The sequence below is a fragment of the Mesoplodon densirostris genome, chromosome 3, assembly GCF_025265405.1.
Source record: "Mesoplodon densirostris isolate mMesDen1 chromosome 3, mMesDen1 primary haplotype, whole genome shotgun sequence".
NCBI lineage: Eukaryota > Metazoa > Chordata > Mammalia > Artiodactyla > Ziphiidae > Mesoplodon > Mesoplodon densirostris.
The window spans coordinates 148,336,946-148,364,141 of record NC_082663.1 but is presented as its reverse complement, the minus strand read 5'-3'; the positions used below and the strand labels follow the sequence as shown (position 1 = coordinate 148,364,141).

The window sequence follows — 27,196 nt, the reverse complement described above, 5'->3', positions numbered from 1 at the left end:
TGCCCGGGGACCAAGCCCCAGCCTGAGCTCATTCCCAGTGGCTGCCACAGAACCACAGCACCAGGTCATCCAGCCTGGTCATGTGACAACAGTGAACCCGGGAGAGGAAGTGAAAGAGGACAGAGGCAGGTTGTGGAGGGGAGCTCTGCCAGGCAGCCGCCCAGGGTCATCAGACTACAGCACAGAGAGGTTGTGAAGTCCATCCCCTGCCTCGGGATGGGGCCACAGAGGACCAGGAGGATGGGGAAATGGAGCTGGAGGGTGGACCTGCAAGTGTCTCTCAGTCTCCCCATTCAGGTTTCTGTCCTCAAGACGCAGGTGGCTGGGTGGTCAAGCAGCTGGCGGACCTCAGCAGCTCTTGTTGTCATCATTGATCTCCACATAGGGCAGCCCCATGGGCCAAGTGTCCCGAGGCCAGTAGCAGACTTTGAGAGTTTTGTCCGGCATCTCATACGTGGCATCCACCATGGCCATGGTGACAATGCCATAGGGGAAGGTGATGCTGATGAGTACATGCCTATGTGACAGGGTGATGAGGGGACAAGATGCCCCTGCAGCCAGCTTGATGACCCCATCCTCACCTCTCCCTACCTCTCATGGATCCTGACCATCCCAAAGGACCTCCTGGACCTGATCTCCTGACTACACTGTCCCCCAACACACACAGACATACATACACACACACATCCCAGTATCTGTCCCTCCCCACTCTGTCCCCAGGCTCCTGCTCCAAGCTCTGGCATCTGAGATTTTCTGCTTCTAGGGCCCAAGACCACAGGGCAAATGCTTACCAGATGCTGTGCAGGTAGGAGAAATTAATCCACTGCCAGAAACTGCAAAGCAAGCGGTCACTGATCCAGCTAGTAAACGCAAAAGCCCATAAAACCATGGTGACCTCAATTAGATGCCGAAGCTCCTTATTACTGGTCCTAAGGGGGGAAGGAGGGAGATCAGAGCCTGACTCAGCTAGTAGGGCCCAAAGGAGCTGATGGGAAACTCCTCCATCCAAGGAGATGAGGCTGGGAGGAGGGAAGGATCAAGGGGGCAAGGTGGGGAGAGGGCCAGATCTGTGCTAACACTTGCTGAGCACTTACAAGATGCCAGGTCCTCACAACAATGCTATCATTCCCATTTTGTAGATGAGAAAACGGAGGCACGTGAGATTAAGTATGTCCCAGCCCCACCCCAAGGTTACACAGCTGGTAAGTGGGGTCTGATTCAGGTTTATCAGAATGCAGAACCCATAACCAACAAGGCTTTCCCTGTTTGTGTTTTGGGGTGTAAGTGTGTGTGCCCCTGTGGGTCGGTGCATGAGAATTTATGTCTATGTGGTTATGAGAATATGTGTCTATGTGTGGGAGAGTGTATTCTCTGAGGCCATGTCTCAGGACAACTCAAGATTAGAATCTGTGTTTCCCAAACAGCAGAGCTAACCCATTGTCCCTTAGGAAACAGCTTATCAGGGATTAATGAAGCAGTAACTCCTTTATGGGTAAAAGCACAAGCCCTGCTAGCCTAAAATGGGACAGTTTGAACACCAAAAAAAAAAAAAAAATCATAAGAATTGGTGAAATCTAAGGAATTCCCCAGAGGTCCAGTGGTTAGGACTCTGCGCTTCCACTGCAGGGGGCACAGGTTCGATCCCTGGTCAGGGAACTAAGATTCTGCACGCTGGGCAGTGTGGCCAAAAAAAAAAAAAAGAAAAAGAAAAATTAAAATTAGTGAACTCTGAATAAAGTCTGTGCTCTAGTTAACAGTATTGTCCCATTGTCAATTTCCTCCTTTTTGAGGCTGGACTGTGGTTACATATGATGCTGCCATTGGGGGAGCAGGGGGGGAATCTGGGTAAAGGGTACACAGGACTCTGTACTATTTTTGCAACTTGCTCTGAGCCTGTAATTATTTCAAAATAAAAAGTTAAAAATATAGGATAGTGACTGCAATGGATCGAAACACTTCAGAGATATAAACACCCATGAGTTCATAATAATACTTAAAGAAAAAACCACTTCATTGGTCCTTACTAGAGATGGCTAAGGCACCAACTCATTGCTCTAGAAATTGATTTTTAAAAGGGAAAGAATCAGTGCCCTATCCTGTCTTTCCTGTCCAAACTGTATTTCAAGGTTGATGAGCAAAAGTCCTTCTATCTGGATGGATGAACTCCAGATAATCAATGCAGAAGGAATAATAGAATCTGAAAATCACCCTTTTGCACCCTCTAATGAGATCACGGATGGAGACGGCATGAAACAGCTGCTGGAATCATCAGGGGAAAGGTCAGTAGAAAACTTTACAATGAAGGGTCTGGATGACAACATCCGAATCTACTGATCAATCTTAATGGCACTAAATGTGGGACAACCATTCATCATGGGGTCTTAATTGGCTGGAACAAGCAGCACCCAGTGCCACACATGAAATGAAAAAATTAAACTTAAATCTAGATCTATTAATTTTCAGGAAATAAAAAAGAAAGAAGGAAAAAAGAAGAAAGAAAAAGAAAGAAAGAAAGAAAAAGAAAGAAAGAAAGAAAAGAAAGGAAGAAATCACAGGAATCAGTCGGCCAAATTCATAATGCAGGATGTTGTACAGGACAAATGATAGAGTTTCTGTTATCAAATCAGAGGCGTGAAGAAAGGGGGAGGGAGGGGGAGGGAGGGAGGGAGGGAGGGACTGCTATGGAATAAAGAAGGTCTGACAGACTGTGTTTGCCTTCTGATTTAAACAAGACCAGGTGTAAAAAGATGTCTTTGGGAAACCGAGGAAAGTTCAGTGCAAAATGGGTATTAGATGCTATTTTAAGGAAGGATCTTCTATTCATCCCTCTAGATCCTTCCCTGCCTTTCTCCACTCTGCCCTGTGCCTCAGGGGGCAGCAGGGGCAGGGGAGCTAAGCTATGTGGACCATGAAATAAATAAATATTCCAACAGTATCCTTCATCCACCCTCTGGTTCCCTACTGGGGCTCCCCATTGGTCAACCCAACTGGAAGCCCAAGGACAAGGGAGCCCCTGGATTTGGTCCACACAACCTCCCTGTGGGGTTGGCTCAGGCTGGCTGCAACCAACAACTGGAGGCCACAGCTCCTGCCAAGGAGACCCCCCTCTGCTAGCTCTCTCCTTCCAGATTCTTGCAATCACTCCCTCCCATCACTCCCCATCCCAGGTCTCCCGATGATCATAGAATCCCACTGTTATTAACACAGAGCTTCTAAATGATCCCTGGTGATTTTCCTACAGTCTGCCCTCTCCTTTGTAAAGAAACGCTTTATTCAACTCTCCTCAAATGGCCCCATTTGAGAGTCCCCTCTCTAGCCTGCTAAGACCTAGTATGGGTTAAAAATAATAATTATCAGGTGAGTGAAACCCTGAACAATGAATGGGTGACATTATATGAAATCTGGGGGGAACATAGAACGCAGGTCGGCAAAATGCTAATGTTTGTTGGGGCTGGTTAATGGGCACATGGAAGTTTGTGATACCATGCTCTCCACTTGTATGTGTGTTTGGGGGTTTTCAGAATAAAAGGGACAAACTCTGCAGTCAGAGACAGCCTTAGGTTCAAATCCCGGTCCTGCCCCTATTTGGTGAATGATCTTGGGGAAGGGACATCGCCTCTTTAACACAGTGAGGTGTTGTGGGTTTTTTTGGCGGGGGGTGGGGGCGTGGTCCTTGGAAGGGAAAGGGGAGCCCCCTCCCCGGGCACCTGCAGCCACCACCCACTTTTTATATTCCTGGGCCACGATGTAGACGATGTGCAGGGCAATGCTGTTGAGGGCGTACGCGTTGATTGTGGGCCTCAGGAAGGACAGGAAGGTACTGACCACGGTGGCGGTGATGACCAGGCAGATGTACTGGGGCCTGGGAAGAGAAGGGCTCAGCCGTGGGGGGTGGTTGGGGGGTGTTCCTGTAGGGTTTAGGCAGAGCCATAGGGCGCTCTTGTGGCAAAGATGGATGAGAAAAGGAAAGCTCAGAAAATGGTCTTAAGACTCCCAGGTGGGCTCAGTAAAAGGTCTCAGGGGTCCCAGGAGGATCACATGAAATTTCCCAGGGAACCCAGGTGGGCACAGGCAGGGTCCGAAGGGGGTCCCGGGGTAGGAGATGGGTAGAATGACAAGGGGGTCTCAGGGAAGCTCAAGGGGGCTTAGTCAGGTCAGAAGAGGGTTCCAGAGCCCAGGTGAGTTCAGGCGAAGGATTCAGGTGAGCCAGGTGGAATTAAGGAAGGAACTACAGGGGTCCCAGTGGCTATTAGGAGAGGGGTCCTGGAAGGCTCAAGTGGGTCACACAGGGTCAGGAGAGAGATTCAGATGGGTCTTGAGGTCAAAAAAGGGGGCCCAGGAGGATCCAATGAAAGATTCCAGGGAACCCAGGTGACAGGCTCAGGGAAGAGGTCTCTGGGCCCCAGGTAAGCTTAGGCATGGGGTTCTGGGGACCCCGTAGTAAGTTCAGACAGGGTCTGGAGAAAGTCCCAGCTATCCAGGTGGGATCAGAGGAAGAATTCCAAATAAGCAGTAGGATAAGGGAAGGACTTCCAGGGGTCGCAAGTACACTCAGAAGAGGGGTCCCTGGAAGTCCAGTTAGATCAGGCAGGGTCAGGAAAAAGTCCTGGGGTGTTGAGGGGAAGGATTCCAAACACCCCAAGAGGGCCTGGGCAGGGGACCCAGAGGATAGGTGGGCTCCAGCAAGATCGACAGAGGACCGGCCCTCGCCCCACCTGTTCTCCCCTAGGAAGGCAGGAAAGTAGCAGCGGGGCATCCATATGCTGTAGCCACTGGCCAGCAGCCACAGAATAGCGATCTCATCCAGCATCTGGCCCAGGAAGCTGAGTGTCATGTGAAAGTACATAGAGAAGAGACCTGGAGCAAAAGACAAAGGCAGGTGGTCAAGGGAATTGTCCCTTCCCACCCCCACTACCCCACTGTCCCAGCCCCCCACCTACCTACGACTATGAAGAGGATGAAGATGACATAAATGTAGCGGGAACGTTTCTGGACATATGGGTGCATCAGAAACATCATGAGAGGCCCAAAGATGAAGAAGGTGGCATTGCTGAACTGGAGAAGGAAGGGGGAAATATGGGGGGTTGTCAGACAGAGGAGGAGGAGGGGGGCTGCCCTTAGTCATTACCCAGTCGGTCACCTACCACCTTTCAGGCAGTTAATCAACCCAGGGTCTATCCATCTTTCAGCTGACCTTAACAGCCAAACCAACTACTCAACGAAAGACTACATATCCCAGCCTTCCTTGCAGCTCACTGTGGCCTTGGGACCTGGTCTAGCCAATGGGATAGGAATGTAAATGAATCTATTGCTTCCAGGTCAGTCCTTAAGAAGCAGCTTAAGGCTTGCACTCTACATCTTGTGGACTGAAATGCAAACTTGGTGGTCATGAGCTGGCCTTGGCTTTGTAGACAAGGAAAGACAATGCAATACCCTAGTGACTCGCTTCTAAAAAACAACAGGAAGCAGAAGTGATGGGGCATGACTTCTGAGGTTGGGTCAAAAAAAGTACTGTGGCTTCTACCTGATGGTCGCTATCTCAGAGCACGAGACATTGGAGCTCTAGCCACCATGCAAGAAGACGGGGTACCCTTAAAGCTGCCATGCTGGAGAGACCATGTGGAGAGACCACAGAGAGATCGAGAGAGATGCTGGAGGAGCCCCAGCTAGTCCAGTCCCCAGAAGTTTGACTCTTCCCAGCCCAGCTACCACACACAGAAGTGAATGAACCTTCAGATGATTCCAGTCCCCTTCCCCCCTTCAAGTCACACCAACAGTAGCCAAGTGGAACATAGATGAGCTGTCCCTGCCAAACCCTACCCAGATTACTGATTCATGAGCAAAAATAAATAAATAAATAAGTGGTCATTGATTCGAGCCACTAAACTTTAGGGTGATTTGTTATGCAACATTAGCTAGCTGAGACAAAGAGGAAATATTACTGTGGGCTGGGGTAGGAGAGGAGAAAGGTGCATGGAGGCCAGCTGGTACCGCACAGCTATGCCTTGTCCAGAACCCCATGATTGCACAGCTATGTTGTCTGTGGATTAGTGATTTGCGTCCTTATAAGTAGACATTCACAATGCTCTGGGGCCCAGGCAAGGTTTATTCCCAGAATCTTTTCTCATCCTCAAAACAACCCTGCCAGGTAGGTTGTGCATCACCACACCATAGAAGAAGATACTGATTCTCAGAGTGGTCAAATGGTCCAGCCCAGGTCACCCAGCCAGGAACTGGAGAATCCAGGATTTGAAGCGAGATCCCACATGAGTTTCTTGAGAGAAGAATCAGAGTGCTGTTTATCACAGAAGCAGAAATTGCTTCATAGACCTCTATCGATGTTTGATAATAAGACATGATTCAAATAACTAACAATGACCACTAAGAATATAGCAGTTATGGCAGACAGTGGGAACTGAGCACTCAACAGCCATCCTCCCTTCTTCCTCCTTAACCGGACTGATTTGGTTCAGTATTAGGAAGACACATCCTTCTTGGGAGGCAAAGGGGAATAACAACGGGCACAAGCTAATCTGATTCTCTCCTTCTTCTACGTAACAAGGCCACCGAGCTAAAGACTACATTTCCCAGATTCCCTTGCAGCTCCACACAGCCGTGTGACTGAGTTCTGGCCAGTAAGACATGGGCACAAGACATAAGTACAGCTTCTAGGTTGTCTTCTTAAAGGGAAGGGGTGTGCCTTCCCCTTAATCCCTTTCTACTGGGACGCAGGTGTGGTGGGCCACACAGATGACAGCAATGGCCTAGAGATGGGAAAACAACCATATAGAAGGAGGCTGGATCTCTGGTACCCCAAAGCTCTCACACCAGCCCTGAGGAGCTTATGATTGGATGTTATGTAAGAGAGAAACAAATTTCTATCTCCATTAAACCATTATTATTTTGGGTCTCTGCTACAGCAGCTGGACTTTTATAGATACCCCTTTTCTTCCTTGTTAAATAAACCAGAATTTTGTTCAGGCATCAGGAAGACATGGCTTTTAGGGAGGCAGGATTTAGCCCCAGGGCATAGATCATCCCTATTGCTAAGGATTGGTTAAGGAATGAATGTGTGAGACAATTCTGGCCAGTGAAACATGATGGAAGATCTGATGAGGGGGTTCTGGGAAAGTTCTCTTTACTGAAATCAGACTGAGTGAAAAGGCCTTTGGTGATTGTTGTGATGTTTCAGATGCGGCAGCCATTTTGCAACCATGAGGAAACAAGGTTGACAGCAAAAACAAATACTTGAGGACAGTGGTCTCAAACATTTTGGTTTCAAGAACTTCTTATATTCTTAAATATTACTGAGGGGCTTCCCTGGTGGCACAGTGGTTAAGAATCCGCCTGCCAATGCAGGGACATGGGTTTGAGCCCTGGTTCGGGAAGATCCCACATGCAGTGGAGCAACTAAGCCTGTGCACCACAACTACTGAGCCTGTGCTCTAGAGCCCATGAGCCACAACTACTGAGCCCACATGCCACAACTACTGAGCCTGCACTCCTAGAGCCCATGCTCCAAAACAAGAGAAGCCGCCGCAATGAGAAGCCTGCACACCACAACGAAGAGTAGCCCCCGCTCGCTGCAACTAGAGAAAGCCTGTGCACAGCAACAAAGACCCAATGCAGCCAAAAATAGATAAATTAAATAAATTTTTTAAAAAATTACTGAGGACCCTGAAGAGCTTTTGCTTGTGTGAGTTACATCTATCAATATTTACCTTATTAGAAACTAAAACCCCAAAACTTTCAAGACACGTGACTACACAAGCCCACATTCGTTTGGCCATCAGATAGATGATGTCATCACACGTCATGCAGCCTCTGGAAGATTCCATCGTACCCTCGTGAGAGAATCAGAGTGGGAAAAGGCAAATAATACCTTAATATTATTATGAAAATAATTTTGACCTTGAGGAAACCCTGAAAGGGTCTCAAGGACACCAAGCAGGTGGTGCTTGGACAATATTTTGAGGACCACTTCTCCAGGGATAGCAGAGAAGAAAGATGGGAAGAACCAAGTAGCCTGATGACGTTGGGCTCTGAGTTAATCTATTCTGGAACCATCTACCTCCAACTTCCATTAAAAAAAAAAAGATATTGTCCTTTCTATTTAAGCTGTTTTAGTTGGTGTTTTATTTGAAACCAAAGCATTCCAGTGAACGAGCTTTGGGATCCAAGTGGTGTGGGATTGGATACATGTTCCCTTGCTCATTAACTGTGGAGTCTTGAGAAGGTAACTTCAATCCCTTAACCTTCCATCTCTGCATTTCTGACATATGCATAACACTACCTGCCTCTTCCCGCTGTTGACCCAAAGGTCCCCAAACCTCACTGGACTCATAAATACAATTAAGGTCACAAGAACATTTGCACCGGAATTTCAGTGGCTCAAAGTCCCCCAACTGCTGATGCAGGACTTCGATGCCCCTCCAAGTCTCCCCCAGATATGTTGGGGTCACAGTGAGTATCTCACACGGGCTCAGAAACAGGTGTTCTCATGGCCTCAATCCACCTGCCAATTTGAGGTCAACCAGCTTGCTCACTCAATGACACCCTTTCCTCCCCCCAAAAATCTTCCCCTTGTGGGCTTCCCTGGTGGCGCAGTGGTTGAGAGTCCGCCTGCCGATGCAGGGGACACGGGTTCGTGCCCCGGTCCGGGAAGATCCCACATGCCGCGGAGCGGCTGGGCTCGTGAGCCATGGCCGCTGAACCTATGCGTCCGGAGCCTGTGCTCCGCAACGGGAGAGGCCACAACAGTGAGAGGCCCGCATAACACAAAATAAATAAATTAATTAAAAAAAAAATCTTCCCCTTGTAAAGGTCTCCTAAATTGTCTGCATTCCATCTTAGAAGGTGAAGAAACAGCACCCTCTTAACTAGGATGCTCTGTTATTTTTCAGAACCCCAGTATTAACGATGCTGACTCAAAAATACAGGGCACAGTGGTGGGTGTGGGGAAAATCATTCACCGGATACAATGTCAGCATCTACTAGCCTAGGTCCTGGGCACCTGTACAGGTTCCCAAAACAGGAGGCCTCCTGATTCCAGGAAAGTCCACAGTTCTCCTGGGGCAATGGTAGAACCAGCTCAAAGGTCACAGTTTGAGAACCCAGCCTTGGCAAACTGGTTTCCCAGCCCATGGTCCCACCTATGTCCTTGTTTTCCATGCCAAGTTCTCTGGTGTTTGTCAATGGACAGGGTCAAACACACCTCCAGGTGGGTCACCCAGTTCACAGTGGCTATCCCAGAACACAGAACACCCCCGACCTGCCCTGTCTGTATCATGAGACCTTACCCCACTGGAATAGACACCTATCCCAAAGCAGGATATCAGACTTTTCTTTGGGGAATTTGAAACTTGGAACAGACACAAAGCCTGGGAGTCACCATAATTGTGTTGCGCCATTGGCAACTCTCTAAAGAGGCCCTGGGATATTGTCATGATGTTTAAAATATGGCAACCATCTTGCCACCCACGAGAAGACAAGGGTGAGAAAAGAAAAGCAAATACTCAAGGGTAGTATTTGCCCTTCTGCTGAATCCTGCACACCTACCCTGGGTCCCAGCCTTCCCAAAACAACTCATCTTTCCATTTTCTAAGATATCCCACAATCTTTCCAATGCCTTCTTTCTCCCCCTCTGCCCCCCTTTGGTTTGTTTTTTTATTTTGGTTTTTGCTTAAGCTACCTTTCTATTGCCTGAATCCAACAAACCCATCAGCATTGGTAATATTAGCTAGGGTTCTTTGGTAGCAAGCAACAGAAAATGATTCTGGTGAACTTACACTATAAATATAAATGTGTGTGGGGGGGTTACTTATTTAATTAACCAAATCATTCATTCGTTTGTTTGTTCATTCATTCATTTATTATGGGCAGCTCATTAATCAAAGGAATTGCAGAGGACAAGGAAAACCAGAAACCAGAACAGCTTTGACCCTCTAATGAACAATCTCTTCAGGGGGCAATTTTGGGTATGAATGAAAACAACTGTGTCCAGTCCTTCTGTCCAAGCCCAAGCTTCAAATTCTGGAGAGTGTAGCCTGGGCCACATCCCATCCTTGGCCAGAGGAGGGGGACCACCTTGATTGACCATCCCACCGAGACCATAACCAGGCGGTTGATGAAGGGAAAATGGGGCCATGGATACTGAATGGGCAAAACCCCAAACAAATCTGATGTTCCCTCTGCCTTCAACCAAACGGCAGCCCTTGGGCAAATCAGGCATGCCTGAAGATGCTGAGCCATCCAGCCTCCTAAACTGTTAAGCCTCCACTTAAAACACGTCCGTGACTCTCATCTATAAAATCCAGATCCTTAAGCTTGGCTTATAAACTCCCTCCATAACTCACCTTTCTCCACCTTCAACTTTATAATCTGGGTGGAAGGAATAACTCAGTTCTGAATGAGCCATACTTTAACCTCCAGGAGTTCCAATATACTGTTCCCACTGCCTGGAACACTCTCATTCCCCTCTTCGCCAGGCCAACTACTCCGCCTTTAACCTGGGCATCACATTCTCCCTAAAGCCTTCTTAATCCCCCAAGGCAGGGTCAGGTGGCCTTCCTTTGTGCCCCTGTGCCATCCCACTTTCCTGACACTTGTCTGGCTGTTCTGGAACCGTCTGGCTCTCCCGCGAAACCTGGCTTTGAGAATGGGAACTGTGACTTCCCCCTTCTCCATTATAACCTCAGGAACCAGAATATAGTAGGTGCTCAATAAATCCTGTTAGCTGGATCTCAAAATAATTCAGGTGGATCACCTGTCACACACATGAAAACACTTGGCAGAGGGTCTTGCATCTAGAAAGTTCTGAAGAGAAGGCGCTACAACTGTCACTTTCCAATCTATTGACAGCCTGACTTTACAGATTGTTCTTAATCCTAGCACACCCCCTCAAGGTCCAACTTTCTAGTTCTTGCTTGGCAATGGGGAGCTTGAGTCTCAGAGAGGTGGAGTGATTTCTCTGAGGTTGCACAGCTCTGGGGGACTCCGAAGTTTGCTTTGACCCCCTGCTTTGAAAGATTGGAGGACTAGATGGGTGGTGAAGATGAAGAGGGGCTCCCTGCTTCCTGGCTGTGTGATCTAGTGTCTCTGGGTCCCCCTTTCCTGTACCAGTGAAGTAGGAGAGGATCATCAATGCTACCAGGAAGGTTGTTGGGGGCGGGGTATGCATGAGGCCAGGCATTGAAAAGGTACTTCGCCAGGGACATAGTTTTGGCTCAAGAAATAGCAAAGGCTGCTGCTGCTCTTGTTACTGTTGAAGGAGATAATAATAACAGGCTTGTGGTTGGTATCAATGCTCCATGCTAAGTGGCCTGCAGGATGAAGAGAGGTGTTCTCAATAACGTCCCTGAGTGTGCAGAATGAGGACAGAGCAAGGGGCAACGCCTAGAACTAATGGGCTCTGAATGGCGCCGGGCTTTATGATAGAATCAGAGACCACCTTGACACCAGCGTCTCCCTCTCTGCCCTCTGGGGCTGGGCCCCCGCATTTCCCAACCACCGTCCCTACCCAGACTCAGAGAGGCAGGCAAGGTACCCGCCCGAGATCGTGGCCAGTCCTGAGCTCTGGACACAGGTGACCTGGATTCCTTGGGTCCCAGCCCCAGCAGGTGCCTTCACTTTCATTCATTCATTCATTCATTCATTTGCTCAACAATCATTCCTTCAGTACCTACTATGTGCTCAAGGACCTTACCAGTGCCTGAAAACAAAGTCACTGCCTTTACGGTGCATCCAGTCAGAGTTTGGGGGATGCTCTATGCTTCATTTTCCTCCTCTATAAAACGGAGGCCCTATCTCCGAGCGCCACGGTGAGGATTCGAGAACTGAGTGCCACGGGACCGGGGGGGTGGGGTGGCTGTTTTGTTCACTGCTGCAAACCCCAGATGTCTAGGACAGTGCCTAGCACACAGTAGGTGCTCAGTGAATTTTTGTAGCGAATAATGCATGCAAAGAATACGTGTCAATAATGCACATATGTGTCTGATGCATGTGCTGTGTACCATGGGGTGACTATTATTCTAGAATGCTTTGATGTTTTCATCACCCGTACCCAGCAGGACGTCTGGTAAGTGGATGTGGCTGGATCCTTAGGACTGGAAGGAGGAAAAGGGGGAGAGATGGAGGGAAGGTGGGGAGAAGGAGAAAGGAAGGAAGGAAGGAAGGAAGAGGATTGACCTGAGTAGACGCCTCACCTCAGCCTTTTTCTCATTTACCCCAAACACCCTGGGATAAAACCACACAGCCTGCACCACCCACTCCACACACAGCTTCTCTCCTGAGGCATCACTTCACTTAAGGATTCCACTGATTTCACTGTTTACTGCTTTATCATCTCTGCCCTCCCCACTGGACTATGACTTCCATGAGGACAGGAAACACCTGTTTTATCCCCAGCTGTGTCCCCAAAGCCTATCACACTGGGCACCCAGTAGGCTGGCATGCACTCAAGAAAACTTTGTTGACTCAGTCAAATCAAGAAACATGGCCGGGGGTGGGAGGGATAAATTACAGTTTGAGATGAACAGATGCACACTACTGAATATAAAATAGATAAACAACAAGGTCCTACTGTACAGCACAGGGAATTATACTCAATATCCTATAATAAACCATAATGGAAAAGAACATGAAAAAGGGAATTCCCTGGTGGTCCGGTAGTTAGGACTCCGCACTCTTACTGCCGGGGCCCCGGGTTCAATCCTTGGTCGGGGAACTAAGATCCCGCAAGCTGCATGGAGCGGCCAAAAAAAAAAGAAAAGAAAAAGAGTATATATTCTTTTTATATATATGTATATATCTAAGTATATATATATATATATATATATATATATATATATATATATATATATATATATATATATATATATATATCTGAATCACTTTGCTGTACACCAGAAACTAATACAACATTGTAAATCAACTACAGCAAAAAATTTAAAAATAAAACACAAAACATGGCCAAGCCTCCCCTTTCTCTTTCTCCCCAGTGCCAAAGCTCAAGCTCCCACCACCCACCCCTGGCCCTGTCACCTGCCGAGGACCACCGTATGCATCCATTCCACTCATGTACATGAGTGTCAGTGCTGGGCTGGGGGCATGGAGCACCAGCCACAGTCCCTCTCCACATGGGACCTACTTGCATGAATTAAGAGGCACATGACATTGTTAATCACTCAGTAACTGAGTGGCCTCACAGCATGGTGGGTAAGTGAGAGACTCTGAGACTAGGTGGTCAGGGTTTCACTCTGGCACTCCCAGCATTCAAAAACTTGCAAGTCACATGCTGTGCAACCCTGGGAAGGAAATGTACCCTCTCTGAGCCTTTATTTCCCCCATTTGTAAAATGCGGAGAATAAGAATTTTATGAGGATTACAGTGTTATTTTATTTGACATTAACAAAATTAATGTCAAATAAAATTAATATAGTAAAACTTTCTCATTTCTCTGTGCTATACTTACTTCTAACAAAAACAATAATAATAGCTTCAACTTATTCAATGCTTAGGATGTGCCGAGCTGTGAGTTTTTTGTTTTTGTTTTTGTTTTTGTTTTTTGTGGTACGCGGGCCTCTCACTGTTGTGGCCTCTCCCGTTGTGGAGCACAGGCTCTGGACGCGCAGGCTCAGCGGCCATGGCTCACAGGCCCAGCCACTCCGCGGCATGTGGGATCCTCCCGGACTGGGGTATGAACCCGTGTCCCCTGCATCAGCAGGCGGACTCTCAACCACTGTGCCACCAGGGAAGCCCTGTGAGTTTTTTTTAAATACCTCTATTTTTAAAATTACAATATAACTCACAGACTATCAAATTCATTCTTTTCAAGTGTACATAATCTATTCAAATGTTGTGCAAGCATCATTGCTAATTCCAGAACATTTTCATCACCCCAAAAGGAAACCCTGTACCCATTAGCAATCACTCTCCCTTCCCTTCCCCTAGCCCTTGGAAACCACGAATCCACTCTCGGTCTCTGTGGATTTGCCTGTTCTGGATGTTTCATATCAACAGAATCACATACTGTGTGGTCTTTTGGGTCTGGTTTCTCTCACTGAGCATCATGTTTTCAAAGTTCATCGATGTTGTAGCATGTGTCAGTGCTTGACTCCTTTTCAAGGCTGAATCATATTCCATTGTGTGGATGGAGCACATTGTGTTTATCCATTCATCCACTGATGGACATTAGGGATGTCCAGTAGCTGTATCATCCTCTCCATGGTCCTATGAGTCAAACATTACTAGCACCTCACAGAAATCCCCTTTTTGCATAGACACTCAGTAAATATTTGCTGAATAAAAGGAATGAATGGGGACTTCCCTGGTGGCACAGTGGTTAAGAATCTGCCTGCCAATGCAGGGGACATGGGTTCGAGCCCTGGTCCGGGAAGATCCCACATGCTGCGGAGCAACTAAGCCCGTGCGCCACAACTACTGAGCCTGCGCTCTAGAGCCCGCGAACCACAACTACTGAAGCCTGCGCGCCTAGAGCCCGTGCTCCGCAACAAGAGAAGTCACTGCAATGAGAAGCCCGCGCACCGCAACGAAGAGTAGCCCCCACTCACAACTAGAGAAAGCCTGAGCGCAGCAACGAAGACCCAACGCAGCCAAAAATTAATTAATTAATTAATTAATTAATTATTTTTAAAAAGGAATGAATGAATGAGTTTTTCTTCCCTAGCGTGTACCACCCCCTGGCATCTTATACTCTTGACTCCTGTTTACTGCCTGTCTCCTCCATCCCCCAGGACACCAGCCCCACGAGAGCAGGCATTTTTGTCTGCTTTGATCACCACTGCGTCCCCAGAGCTGACACAGTGACTGGCTGCACCAATTCCCAATGAATGAAGAGTGAAATAAAGGGGTCATTTCAATCTGACCCCTGCGTCAGCCCCGGGAGGCCAGGAGGTTGCAGATCAGCGATGCCTGTTTTTCCGAAGGAGAAAAGAGGTCCAGAGGGACCTATCGAGTCTGGGTCTGGGATGTATCATGAGTATGATCACCAGTTTCATGTGTGCAATTATTCAATTAATCTCATCTCTCCTCCCTGAGGGCAGGAACCATGCCCTCCTCGGTTCTGCGGGACCTGGCATACAAGAGTGGCCCTGTAATTAGTTGCTGTTGCTGTGAGTTTTGAGGAGGAGAAAGGCAGAAGAGGGAGGTGTGGTTTAGAGCTCATGGGACCTACTGGTCACAGCCAGGCGCTCAGAGAGGGGCGGGCCTCCCACCTGGGTCACACAGCATCCAGGGAAGAGAGAGACTGGAGTTACTAGTACACTGCAGAGGCCAACAGTGCCAAGGCTGTCGGAAAAGAAGGTGGGGACGCTGTCGGAGGTGTGCGCTGCAGCCTACACCCTCCCACGCAACCTCCCCGCTCTTATCTCCCTGTTTATTTGATACCCACCCACCCCCAGACTCCCCCTACTCATCCCCACCTCTGTGCCTTTCCTATGCAGTTCCCCACGCCAGGCACACCATCCCTTTGTTCTGAATCTGAGCATCTGAGAGGGAGTTTTCTAGAGAGGATGAGGTGCGGAGCTTCTGAAGCTTTGGCAGGATCCCAGGGAAGAAATTCAGCAGCACAGCTGCCTCTGGGAGCCGGCGGGGGGGGGGCCTTGAAACATCTCCCCACACCACTTGAAACTCTCCTAAGTTGTCAGCAGCCCAGAAGGAGGCCACACCTGGAGGCCACCAGGCCAAAGCAAACAGGTGCCAACTAGAGCCGCCCACACCTTGACTTCCCCTGCCCCACCTGCCCCAGCCCCTCCCATACCCCTGACCTCTGTTCCTGTTGGATCGCCCTTCCTGGCTCTCGGTTAGACTGTGAAATGCAGCCAGGTGTCTCAGCCCACCCCCAGATCATCAACCCCCCGCTTGCTCCAAAGTCAGCCATGGCTCCCGCGTGCCCTCATGAGGCAGCACGCACTCTTGCCCTGCTTTCCTGATTTAGCCCCTGGAAACCCCATCAGCACTTTTTCTCTCCTTCGTTTCCTCCCCCTCAGGCAGGCAGCCTGGGCGTTGGCTTGAAGCTACCAGTTCTTTTCTCTCACCTCAAGACCTTTGCATATGCTGTTTCCTTTGCCCCATACACCTTAGAGAACACTTACTCATTTCTTAAGCATCAAGGTTCCCTCCCCATTCAACAAACAGAGGCCTCACGCTCCACCCCATGGTTCCTCCCCATCCCACATCTGTTTTTCTCCCTTTGCCACGAGCTAACTATGGGGGTGTCCATTTCTAATTCTGAACCACCAGCCCAACAACCTGGAGGCACTGAGCCTCTCTGGGACCCCGGCATCACCCAGCACAGGTTGGTTTACAGCACTTTTGTTGAATGAATGAGTCCGTCAATGAATACAGGATAAATTTCAAACACTCCAACTCAGCATTGAAAACTTCATCTTTATCTCTCCCCGTATTTTAGCCACAGAGACATACTTTCCCAAACTGGTTGTCCCTCTTTTACTTCCAGGACTTAGCACGCCCTTTTCTTCTCTTCTGCTCTCTTCCCCAGACTCCTGCCCTACTTGGCGAGGTCCTATTCATCCTTCAAAAGCCAACGCCTAGGTGCCCTCTTCCAAACACCCAAGCCAAGTCCTCCAGTGCGTCCTTCGCCTATACCCTGACCGTGTGTTGGGCTGGGCTCTGCTTCCTCCAACGCCAGGCTCAGAGCTCCTTGCACGTAGATCAACAAGAAAGCAAAAGATTCTTCAGAGAACACTGTTTTCCAATTATGAGCTGTGATTCCTAAGTGGATCATGACAAAATCCATGTGAACAGATTTTTAAAATTTTTCTGCTATATATGTGGTCTTTCATTGACATACCTAGATCAAAAGCATGCTTTTAAAAACCTGCGTAGGGCTTCCCTGGTGGTGCAGTCGTTAAGAATCCGCATGCCAATGCAGGGGACACGGGTTCGAGCCCTGGTCCGGGAAGATCCCACATGCCGTGGAGCAACTAAGCCCGTGCGCCACAACTACTGAGCCCGTGAGCCTAGAGCCCGTGCTCCACAACAAGATAAGCCACCGCAATGAGAAGCCCACACACCGCAATGAAGAGGAGCCCCCGCTCGCTGCAACTAGAGAAAGCCCACGCACAGCAACAAAGACCCAATGCAGCCAAAAATAAATAAATAAAATAAAATTTAAAAATTAAAACTAAAAAATTAAAAGCAGCCTAGTAGTTTGACATCTATTCAAGCCCTACAAAGATTAGTGAAAAAGTTATGGTTTTTGTGTGGTCCATGTGCTAAGGATGATGTTTCCAATTTTAAAAGGGACTTCCCTGGTGGTCCAGTGGTTAGGACTCGGCGCTTTCACTGCCAGGGCCCGGGTTCGATGCCTGGTGGGGAAACTAAGATCCCACAATCCCTGAGGTGCAGGAAAAAAAAAAAAAAGGTTGAAGGAGGATGTCATGGAGGGGAATTTTGCATGAGAGCGCATGGATGCGGAAGCAGCCTACATCTGAGCCAGCCCTCTCTCCGTGCCTTCTGTGGGGTGGGCTGGACAGGGAACTTTCTGGACTGCAGGGACTGCTAGGGAACGCAGAGAGGAGGAGTCCAGAACCCCACACCCTCTTCTCAGCCTCCAGGCACCAGCACATTCAGCCCTCTCCCATTTTATAGGGAAGGCCACCAAGGACCAGAAAGGGTCTGTATCTCTGGCTCAGGAGAAGCAAAAGCTGGGGTGAACTCAGGGACCCCTTGAATCTCAAACTCTTGCCACCCAGCTCTGGGAAGTGGTGAGGTCAAAGGTAACAGAGTCAGAACAACATGGCACTGAGCTCCCCTCCCCCCAAAAAACACCTCTCCCGGATATGCCAAGTTCAAATCCCACCTCTAAGTACCACGGTTACCCTGGGCATATCCTTCAATCTCCCTGAATGCCTGTTTCTTAATCTGGAAAATGGGATTAACTAACTCTATATACTATACATGCTGCCTAATTCCCAATGTCATGGTGAAGATTAAATGAGGTTATTTCAGACAAAATGTTTTGGGCAATGCCTGGCACACAGTAAGTGCTCAATAAAGGCCATTATTTGTGTGAATTCATGCTCACCATTTATTGAGCACGTACTATGTGCAGGGCACAGAGCAAAGGACATTGCCTCATTATCCACCAATCTGGGAGCTCCAGGAAGGCAAGCCCACTGCCTTATTCACCACAGTGTCCCCAGCACGCCGCACAGGATAACTGTACGTGTCTCTGGTCGCTTGCATCTTTCAAGCTTCGGTTAAATGCTATTGCCGTTGAGGCATCCAAGAGTTTTGAGCCCTTCCAATGTGGTCCTGGTAGCAGGGGCTGGGTGAAGGATGACCAGCCATCCTCTTTTGCCTGGAACTGAAGGGTCTCCTGGGACACAGGACTTATGGTGCTAAAACAGGACAGTCCCAGCATACTGGGATGAGTTGGTCACCCTGGGCTGGGGATACAGCTGAGAACAAGGCAGACACAGCCCTCTCCTCCAGGAAGCCCTCCCTAATCCACCCCTCCACCAATGGCTCAGGAGCTGCCTCTAGGCTTCCCAAAAGCTGCCTGTGCACCTTCCATTACAGCACCATCATCCTGGGTTGGGGACACCTGGAGTCGTACCCGTATCCTCTGCTCTGGGAGGGCAGAGGCAGCTCTTTTCCAGGTTACTGCTGCATTTCCAAAACCTACCACAGAGCCTCACGCCTAATAAAGACAGTCTAATGAATGAAAGCCAGAAGGCAGGCCTTGCCTAACAGATGAGCAAACTGAGGCTCAGAGAGACGGGCTGCTCGGACAGGATTTCCCAGCGGGGAGGTGGAGGAGCTGGGGTTTGAACCCCTGTTGGCTGAGACTCAGTCCCACGAGTCCTCCCGCCCGGCCCTCACCGTGTTGTAGAACTCGGCCACCAGCTCCAAGTGCTGGAAGTTGCTCTCACACCAGTCCACCTCCGAGCTCTGGTAGGCGAAGATGCTGGGCATCCTGACGCAGTGCCTGCCATCCGCTGGCTGCGGCTGGCAGAGAGGAGCACGGGAGCCTAGAGAGGGCCGGCCTGGAAAGAGACGGTGGGGTGCCCCGCAGCAGGCAGAGAGGAAAAACCTGCTGGACGGCTCCCTGGTGACACCAGGACAGCCTGCCCGCTGTGGTGCCGGCCAGCCACTGCCCTGGGCATAAGCAGAGGGGTTGGCACTGTCCAGGCAGGGCAGGGGTGAGTGGAGAGGGGGCCTCCCTTCCCTGCCCCCCTAGGAGTGGGAGTTAGGGGGACTGTTTTTTGGAACAGTAATTTAAAGTAATGGTGATGGGGACCTCCCTGGTGGTCCAGTGGTTAAGACTCCACTCTCCCAATGCAGGGGGGCCCGGGTTCCATCCCTGGTCAGGGAACTAGATCCTGCATGCTGCAACTAAGACCCAGAGCAACCAAATAAATAAATAAATATTAAAAAAAAATAAAGTGATGATGATGATGATCCCACTGGATGAGTACTTTGCCATCCTCACTTTGCAGATGGGCAAACTGAGGCAGAGAGCAAAGTCATTTGCACAGAGCATGCAAGGTGATGACACCAAGATGTGAAAACAGACAGGCTCCAGACTCTGAGCTTCTTTTTTTTTTTTAATTTATTTTTTCTTTTATTTTTATTTTTATTTTTATTTATATATTTGGCCGCACTGTGTGGTTTGCAGGATCTTAGTTCCCCAACCAGGGATTGAACCTGGGCCACCGTAGTGAAAGTGCCAAGTACTAACCACTGGACTGCCAGGGAATTCCCCAGACTCCAAGCTTCTAACCATTAGGTTTTACTACCTCGACATCGCCAAGGCTCCACGCTGCTGCTTCCCAGATTACGGCCAACAGCTGCACACCTACCCCAATGGACTCCACTCAGCTCCCTTGGAATCCTTGGTGATAGAACTTCCTTTGGGTGCCTCAGTCTTCCTGTCTGTGCTATGGAAGGCTAGGCTGGATTGAAGCCATTTCTCTTGGGTGGACAAGACCTCATACACCTAGAGTGTCCCAGCTTCCACCAAAGCATCCCTCAGGGGAGGAATCTGTGGAGTTCTGGGCCTGGGGTCCCCAGTCCTGGCTTCCCAGGGCTGTGGAAAGCTCTGGTTTGAGAGTCAGACAGGCCTGAGTTTGAATTCTGAGTTCCTCCTGTTCCTAAGCTGTGTGGCCTTGGGCAAGTGAATGCACCTCTCTGAGCCTCAGCTTTCTCACCTGTAAGATGGGAATAATAACAGTACCTCCCTCTTAGGGCTACTGTGAAGATTTAATGAGCTGATACAGCATTTCCCTAGGAAGAAAATTTTTGGTGATGGTGGCCCTGCATTTAGAATCACTGAACTGTGTGGCAAGAAATCTACTTATCCCTTTTCAGTTCTCAATAGTTCCAGAAGAGGGGCTCAGTTTGTGCTAATACATGTTTATGCCTCAACATTTAATCCCTTTGTTTGTTAAAAAGCCCTTCAGCAGGCAACAGTATCCAGCTAGACTGTCTTGATATTATTTACATGGTATTTATTCATTTCATTTTTTTTTTTTTTTTTTGGCGGTACGCGGGCCTCTCACTGCTATGGCCTCTCCCGTTGCGGAGCACAGGCTCCAAACGCGCAGGCTCAGCAGCCATGGCTCACAGGCCCAGCCGCTCCGCGGCATGTGGGATCCTCCCGGACCGGGGCACGAACCCGCGTCCCCTGCATCGGCAGGCGGACTCTCAACTACTGCGCCACCAGGGAAACCCCATTTCATTTTTTAAAATAAATTTATTTATTTATTTTTGGCTGTGTTAGGTCTTCATTGCTGCGCGCGGGCTTTAAGAATTAAAAATGGTTAACATGGTACATTTCATGTTATGTATATTTTACCACATTTTTTTAAAGTAATTGATTTAGGTTTTTAAAGGGGGTGTTATTTGACAAAATATCTTAAGTAAATAAGAGTTTTGGTGGGGGGTGGATATAGGAAAACCCCGAGGGTCGTCTGTAAATTCGAAACTTGGGAACTATTGAGGTTGTGTAGGCTGAGGCCTCAGCCCAGAGTTGGCACTGAATGAAAAGAGGCTATTAAACCATCATCATCATGATCATCATCATCGCCATCATCATCTACAACAGCGGTCCCCAACATTTTTGGCACCAGGAACCAGTTTCGTGGAAGACAATTTTTCCGTGGAAGGGGCCGGGGGGATGGTTCAGTCTTTAATGCGAGTGATGGGGAGCACGGCCTGGGGGTTGGGGATCCCTGATCTACAAGGTGTAAAATGCTTCCATGTTCACACTCTTCCAGGTACACAGAGAGCCGCCTTCGAGATCCTCTGGAGGGATGAGAAAGATGTCACGTTTAGAGGTGACACAAGTTTCCAGAGCCTGAATTAAAAGCTCGACCTGGCTCTCTACTCCCCTAGATCAGCAAAAACCCAACCTGTAGACATAGCCCTGGCCCCAAATTCCTTCCCTAGGTGGACCAGGAGAGCAAACACACACCAATAGGACTTCCCTGGTGGCGCAGTGGCTAAGACTCTGGGCTCCCAATGCAGGGGGCCCGGGTTCGATCCCTGATCAGGGAACTAGATCTCACATGCCGCAAGGCAGCTAAAGATCCCATGTGCTGCAACTAAGACCTGGAACGGCCAAATAAAAAAATAAATATTAAAACACACACACACACCCCGCCACTGCTGCCACCGCCCAGCTGGAAGCAGACAGCCTCCTGTGTCCCTCACTAGTCAAATCTGGGCGAGGACACAGCCATCAGGATCTGGCTCTCCTGGATCTTGCTTAAGGGTTTAGCAGCTGGAAGCAAGGCGGTAACAGGTGCCCACGCCCAGCACAGCCTGGAGTTTGGGAAATCACCCTGTACTGCACACGTGGGGGCAACAGGACGGTGAGACAGGTGTGTGGGTGCTGAGGGGGTGGTGCTCGCCCTCTACCAGCGAGCAGGTATGAAGGGCCAGAGCTTGGGTGGAGGGGTGACGCGTCTCCATGGCCGCTGCAACGAATTAGCACAAACGGTGGCTTGAGACAACACGCGTTTACTATGGTACGGTTCTGGAGATCAGGAGTTCAGAAGGCGTCCTATGGGGCAAAAACCCAGGTGTGGGCAGGGCTGGCTCCTTCTGGAGGCTCCAGGGAAGAATCCACATCCTGGCTTTCTCTAGCTTCTAGGGGCTGCCTGCATTCCTTGGCTCATGGCCCCTTTCTCCATCTTCAAAGTGCATCATCCGGGACTTCCCTGGTGGCGCACTGGTTAAGAACCCACCTGCCAATGAAAGGGACACGGGTTCGAGCCCCGGTCCGGGAAGATGCCACATCCCCGGAGTAACTAAGCCTGTGCACCACAACTACTGAGCCTGCACTCTAGAGCCCGCAAGCCACAACTACTGAGCCCGCATGCCACAACTACTGAAGCCTGTGCTCCACAACAAGAGAAGCTACCGCTATGAGAAGCCCACGTGCAGCAACGAAGATCCATCGCAGACAAAAAAAAAAAAAAAAAAAAGGAAAAAGAAAAGAAAACCAAAATGCATCATCCCTTCTTTTGATGCCATAATCTTACCCCTTTTCTCTGATCTGGACCTTCTTATAAAGACCCTTGTGATGGGGACTTCCCTGGTGGTCCAGTGGCTAAGACTCCGTGCTCCCAATGCAGGAGGGCTGGCTTCGATCCCTGGTTAGGGAAATGGATCCCGCATGCCGCAATTAAGACCTGGTGCACCAGATAAATAAATAAATACATATTAAAATTTTAAAAAGACCCTTGTGATTACACTGGGTCCACGAGGACAATGCGAGACAATCTCCTCCTCTCAAGATCCTCAATTCAATGACACCTTTGCCATGGAAGGTGACATATTCCCAAGTTTTGGTAACAAGGATGTGGCCATTTGGAGGGAACCAATCATCTCCTCATGGAAGAGGGTTAGCGGGATGGGGGCTGGGGCTGAACTAAATTGAGGTTGAGATAGACACGAGGATGGAATTGGGGATGAGAATGGATTCAGGGTTGGGAACTGGCCTGGAGATCAGGTTGGGGTGGAGGGTGGAGGCTGAGTTGGGATTGGAGATGAGGCTAAAGGCGGCATTGGAAATGGAAGGCGTTGGGGATGGAAATGGGGACGGGGACATGGATAGCGTTGGGGGTGAGTTGGAGAACAATGTTGGGATGGGTTTGGGGATGAGGATGGACTTGACAGCACGGTGGGGGATGGGAATGGGGACCTCACCTCATCGGAAGTGAAGCAGTGGGTGGGACTTTGTCCATGATGGACATGGGCATATCACCCCAGATCAGTTCCCACAGGGCTTGAAAGGGTGGGAGGTAGATGCCAGTGGGGTGGTGAGGAGGCTGACAAAGAGCTGACAAGAGAAAATGAAACTTGCTGATAATCTTACAGTCCAGAGATAACTGCTGTTAATATTGGGTTAGGGTTAGGGTTTTCGGCTTAAACAATCACTCGTATTATTATTATTTTTTTTTTACAAAGAGTTGGGTGCCGTTGTATGTCGTTCCTAATTTTTTCACTTAAAATGCCATTAACAGCCTTCCATATTTTGAAGCCTTCTTCACTATAATTCTTTTAAGTTTTATGCCTACTTTTAACTATGGGAAAATACACAGAACATAACACTTGCCATCTTAACCATTTTTAAGTGCACAGCTCAGTGGCATTAAGCACATTCACATTGTTGGACAACCATCCCCACCCTCCATCTCCAGGACTCTCCATCTTGTAAAAATGAAACTCTGTCCCCCTCCCCCAGCCCCTGGCCCCCACCATCTACTTCCTGTCTGCGTGAATTGGACTCCTCTAGGACCTCCTATAAGTGGAATCATTTAGTACTTGTCTTTTTTTGGTGTCTGGCTTATTTCACTGAGCATCATATCGTCATTAGAATTCATGTTAGCTGTTCCTCTTTACTTTCCAAGATGTGGCTACTAGAAAATTTTAAGTTGCACATGTAAGTCACATAAGATTTCTACCGGACAGTGCTGGGCTAATGTTTATTAGCAGTTCTAAGCACTGTGCTAAGCATTATCTCATTTCATTGTCTCAGATACCCCAGGAGCTCCAGGGGTGGAACTAAACCTGGGTCTCCAAAGTAACTGTTCTGGGACCTCCCTGGTGGCACAGTGGTTAAAACTCCGAGCTCCCAACACAGGGGGCCCAGGTTCGATCCTTGGCCAGGGAACTACATCCCACATGCATGCCACAACTAAGAGTTCGCATGCCACAACTAAGGAATCTAGAAAACATACTTATGGTTACCAAAGGGGAAAGGGGAGAGGGATAAACTAGGAGTTTAGGATTAACAGATACACACTACTATATATAAAATAGTTAAACAACGAGACCTACTGTATAGCACAGGGAGCTATACTCAATATTTTGTAATAACGTATAAGGGAAAAGAATATACATATATATATACATATATCTGAATCACTGTGCTGTACATCTGAAACTAACACAACATTTTATTTTATTTTGTTATTTTTTATTTTTTTAAATAAATTTATTTACTTTTGGCTGCGTTGGGTTTTCGTTGCTGCGTGCGGACTTTCTCTAGTTGCAGCGAGAGGGGGCTACTCTTCATTACGGTGCATGGGCTTCTCATTGTGGTGGCTTCTCTTGTTGCAGAGCACGGGCTCTAGGCGCTCGGGCTTCAGTAGTCGTGGCACATGGGCTCAGTAGTTCTGGTTCACGGGCTCTAGAGTGCAGGCTCAGTAGTTGTGGCGCACGGGCTTAGTTGCTCCATGGCACCTGGGATCTTCCCAGACCAGGGCTCGAACCTGTGTCCCCTGGATTGGCAGGCGGATTCTTTTTTTTTTTTTTTCTTTTTGCGGTATGTGGGCCTCTCACTGTTGTGGCCTCTCCCGTTGCGGAGCACAGGCTCCGGATGCGCAGGCCCAGCGGCCATGGCTCACGGGCCCAGCCGCTCCGCGGCATATGGGATCCTCCCAGACCGGGGCACGAACCCGTATCCCCTGCATCGGCAGGCGGACTCTTAACCACTTGCGCCACCAGGGAGGCCTGGCAGGCGGATTCTTAATCACTGCACCACCAGGGAAGTCCCAAGCATTTATTTTTGTTTTGTTTTGTTTGGGGGTTCTTCATTTAATAATTAGGCTTTTAAAAAAAAAATATATGGCACATACAAAGCTTGACCAAGAGCTCACAATCATGAAAATTGAAATCAGTGCAATTTAAATTTCTAAGACATATTTTAACAGTAGAGTTTTTTAAAAAAGAAAAGCAACTTACTATCAAAAATTTTAAAATACAAGAGAATATGAGGACCCTAACTACCCAGATATATCCTCAGTATTATTAGCATTTTGGCCTTTAACTTCCCTTTCTTGAGATATGTGTGTGTGTGTGTGTGTGTGTGCATATACACTAGTATAAGCTTTTAGAGTTGCTTTCTACTTGCTTACTTTTCTAGCTTTCCATTTAGGGGAGCAATGTAAAATTGCCTCCTGAAATAAATGTATGTAATTACGTTTTTGAAAAGTGAGTTCATTTAAAGATGATGTTTAAATAAATCATGGTTACAGGTGCAGAGAGGCAAAAATTTAAAGTCTGAAAATGCCCAAGGCCATGAAGGACATGACTGGGCAATTGGTGAACTTTGAATATGGACTGTTTATTAGATAATACTATTATACCTGTAGAAATTTTCTGAATTTGACAAATGAATCGTGGTTATGTAAGAGAGTGGCTTAGTTCTTAGGAGATACATGCTTAAATATTTAGGGGTGAAGGGACATGATGCTCACAAGCTGCTTTGAAATAGTTCTTCAAAAATAGAGAGGGGGGAGGGGAAAATGGCAAAATGTTAGTGATTGGTAAATTTGGGTGAAAGGTACTCCGCAGTTCACTGAACTCTTATTGCAACTTTTCTCTTGCAACAGAAATGTTTCAAGATAAAAAGTTTTTTTTTTTAAGTTGGCAAATTAAGGGAATTCCCTGGTGGTTCAGTGGTTAGGACTCCATGGTCTCACTGCCAAGGGCCTGGGTTCAATCCCTGGTCGGGGAACTAAGATCCCGCAAACTGTGTGGCGCGGCCAGAAAAGAAAAAAAAATTTTAAATAAAGTTGGCAAATTAAAAGCATTGGTGAGAATGAGAAGCAAGGAAACGCTCATCCCTCACTGAGAGAAATGTGAGGTGGGCAACCATTTCGGAAAACAATTTAACATGATCTAATATATTACTGGGCAGGGTCAGTCAATTGCTGGAATAAGAAAATACAGCAGATCTCGGTATCTTAAGAGTGAAAGTTTATTTCTTACATAAGCTAAGTCCACTGAGTGTGTACTTCTACCCTGGAAGGCAGTCTGTCAAGTGGTCCAGGCTCCTTCCGTCTGTAATGCCTCCATTCCCAACCTGTGGCTTCCACCCGCCCAGCATGAGGCTTTCAGAGCAGCCCTAGCAGGAAAGGACAGCATGAGGAAGACACAGTGCATCCTTAACCATCTCAGTACAAAGACACACCTCACTTTGGCGTACTTTCTATTGGTCAAAACAAGTCATATGACCTCAACTAGCTGCAAGGGAGGCTGGGAAATGTAGTCTCTGGCACAGCAGCTGCTCCTCAGGAACAACCTTGCCCCGTGGAAAGGGAGCTTGACTCTTTGTGACCAGTCCAGTAAAGCTGAAAATGAACGGATCCTACGATTGGGAACTCCCTTCCCAGATTTACGTCCCCCTGAGAAACTCTGACACGTGGATCCAGATTTCATGTACAAGATTATTCAGAGCAGCCCTGCTAGCCAGAGCAAAACCCTGGAATATTCCTGAACTGTAGACTAGATGAATAAATGGTGGGGTAGTCATTCAATGGATGACACATAAAATAATGAACAGCAGGGACATGCATTAATGAGAATGACTCCCAACAAGATCGTGCTGGGCCAAAATAAAAACAAAAGAAAGAAATTAAACCATGTCATAAAACAGTATATCTGTTTATAGAATGATTTTTTTTTAAAAAAGGCTACATTCAACAAATAGTATTTAGGGCAGGGCTGCTACCCAGCAGGCACACCTCTGTATGAATGTACCAGTTGATAAAATATGGCAAAACTGGTTGGTAGGTAGCTGCTGCTCCCAGCCTCCCTCACTCCAGCACATTCCTGAGCACCCTGGTTTTGCCCCTGTGACCCTACGGACTTCTTCACGACCCAGCAGCTAAAGGGTTAAGATCTGGCCAATATTTTT

The 27,196-nt window shown here is 48.3% G+C and overlaps 2 protein-coding genes across 2 annotated transcripts in view; both read right to left on the bottom strand.

Moving 5' to 3' along the window:
* MLLT1 (MLLT1 super elongation complex subunit) overlaps positions 1-27,196 on the bottom strand; it is a 118,219-nt gene that overhangs the window by 75,067 nt on the left and 15,956 nt on the right. The gene's annotated exons all lie outside the window — the stretch shown is intronic.
* ACER1 (alkaline ceramidase 1) lies at positions 349-18,960 on the bottom strand. The gene is made up of 6 exons (XM_060092345.1): positions 18,868-18,960; positions 4,941-5,055; positions 4,716-4,857; positions 3,725-3,862; positions 792-929; positions 349-517 (listed from the first exon to the last, which is right to left on the bottom strand). The coding sequence occupies exons 1-6, from the start codon at positions 18,958-18,960 to the stop codon at positions 349-351; spliced, it is 795 nt and encodes a 264-aa protein (XP_059948328.1).

Bases quoted from the DNA above. Each gene is read 5' to 3' on its own strand.
- ACER1 (XM_060092345.1), bottom strand. From the start codon at position 18,960: ATGCCCAGCATCTTCGCCTACCAGAGCTCGGAGGTGGACTGGTGTGAG. The intron at 5,056-18,867 runs GTGAGGGCCGGG...TTCCTTCTCCAG, and splicing joins TGGCCGAGTTCTACAACACG to TTCAGCAATGCCACCTTCTT. The intron at 3,863-4,715 runs GTGGGGCGAGGG...TTCTCTTCCCAG, and splicing joins GCCTTCCTAGGGGAGAACAG to GCCCCAGTACATCTGCCTGG.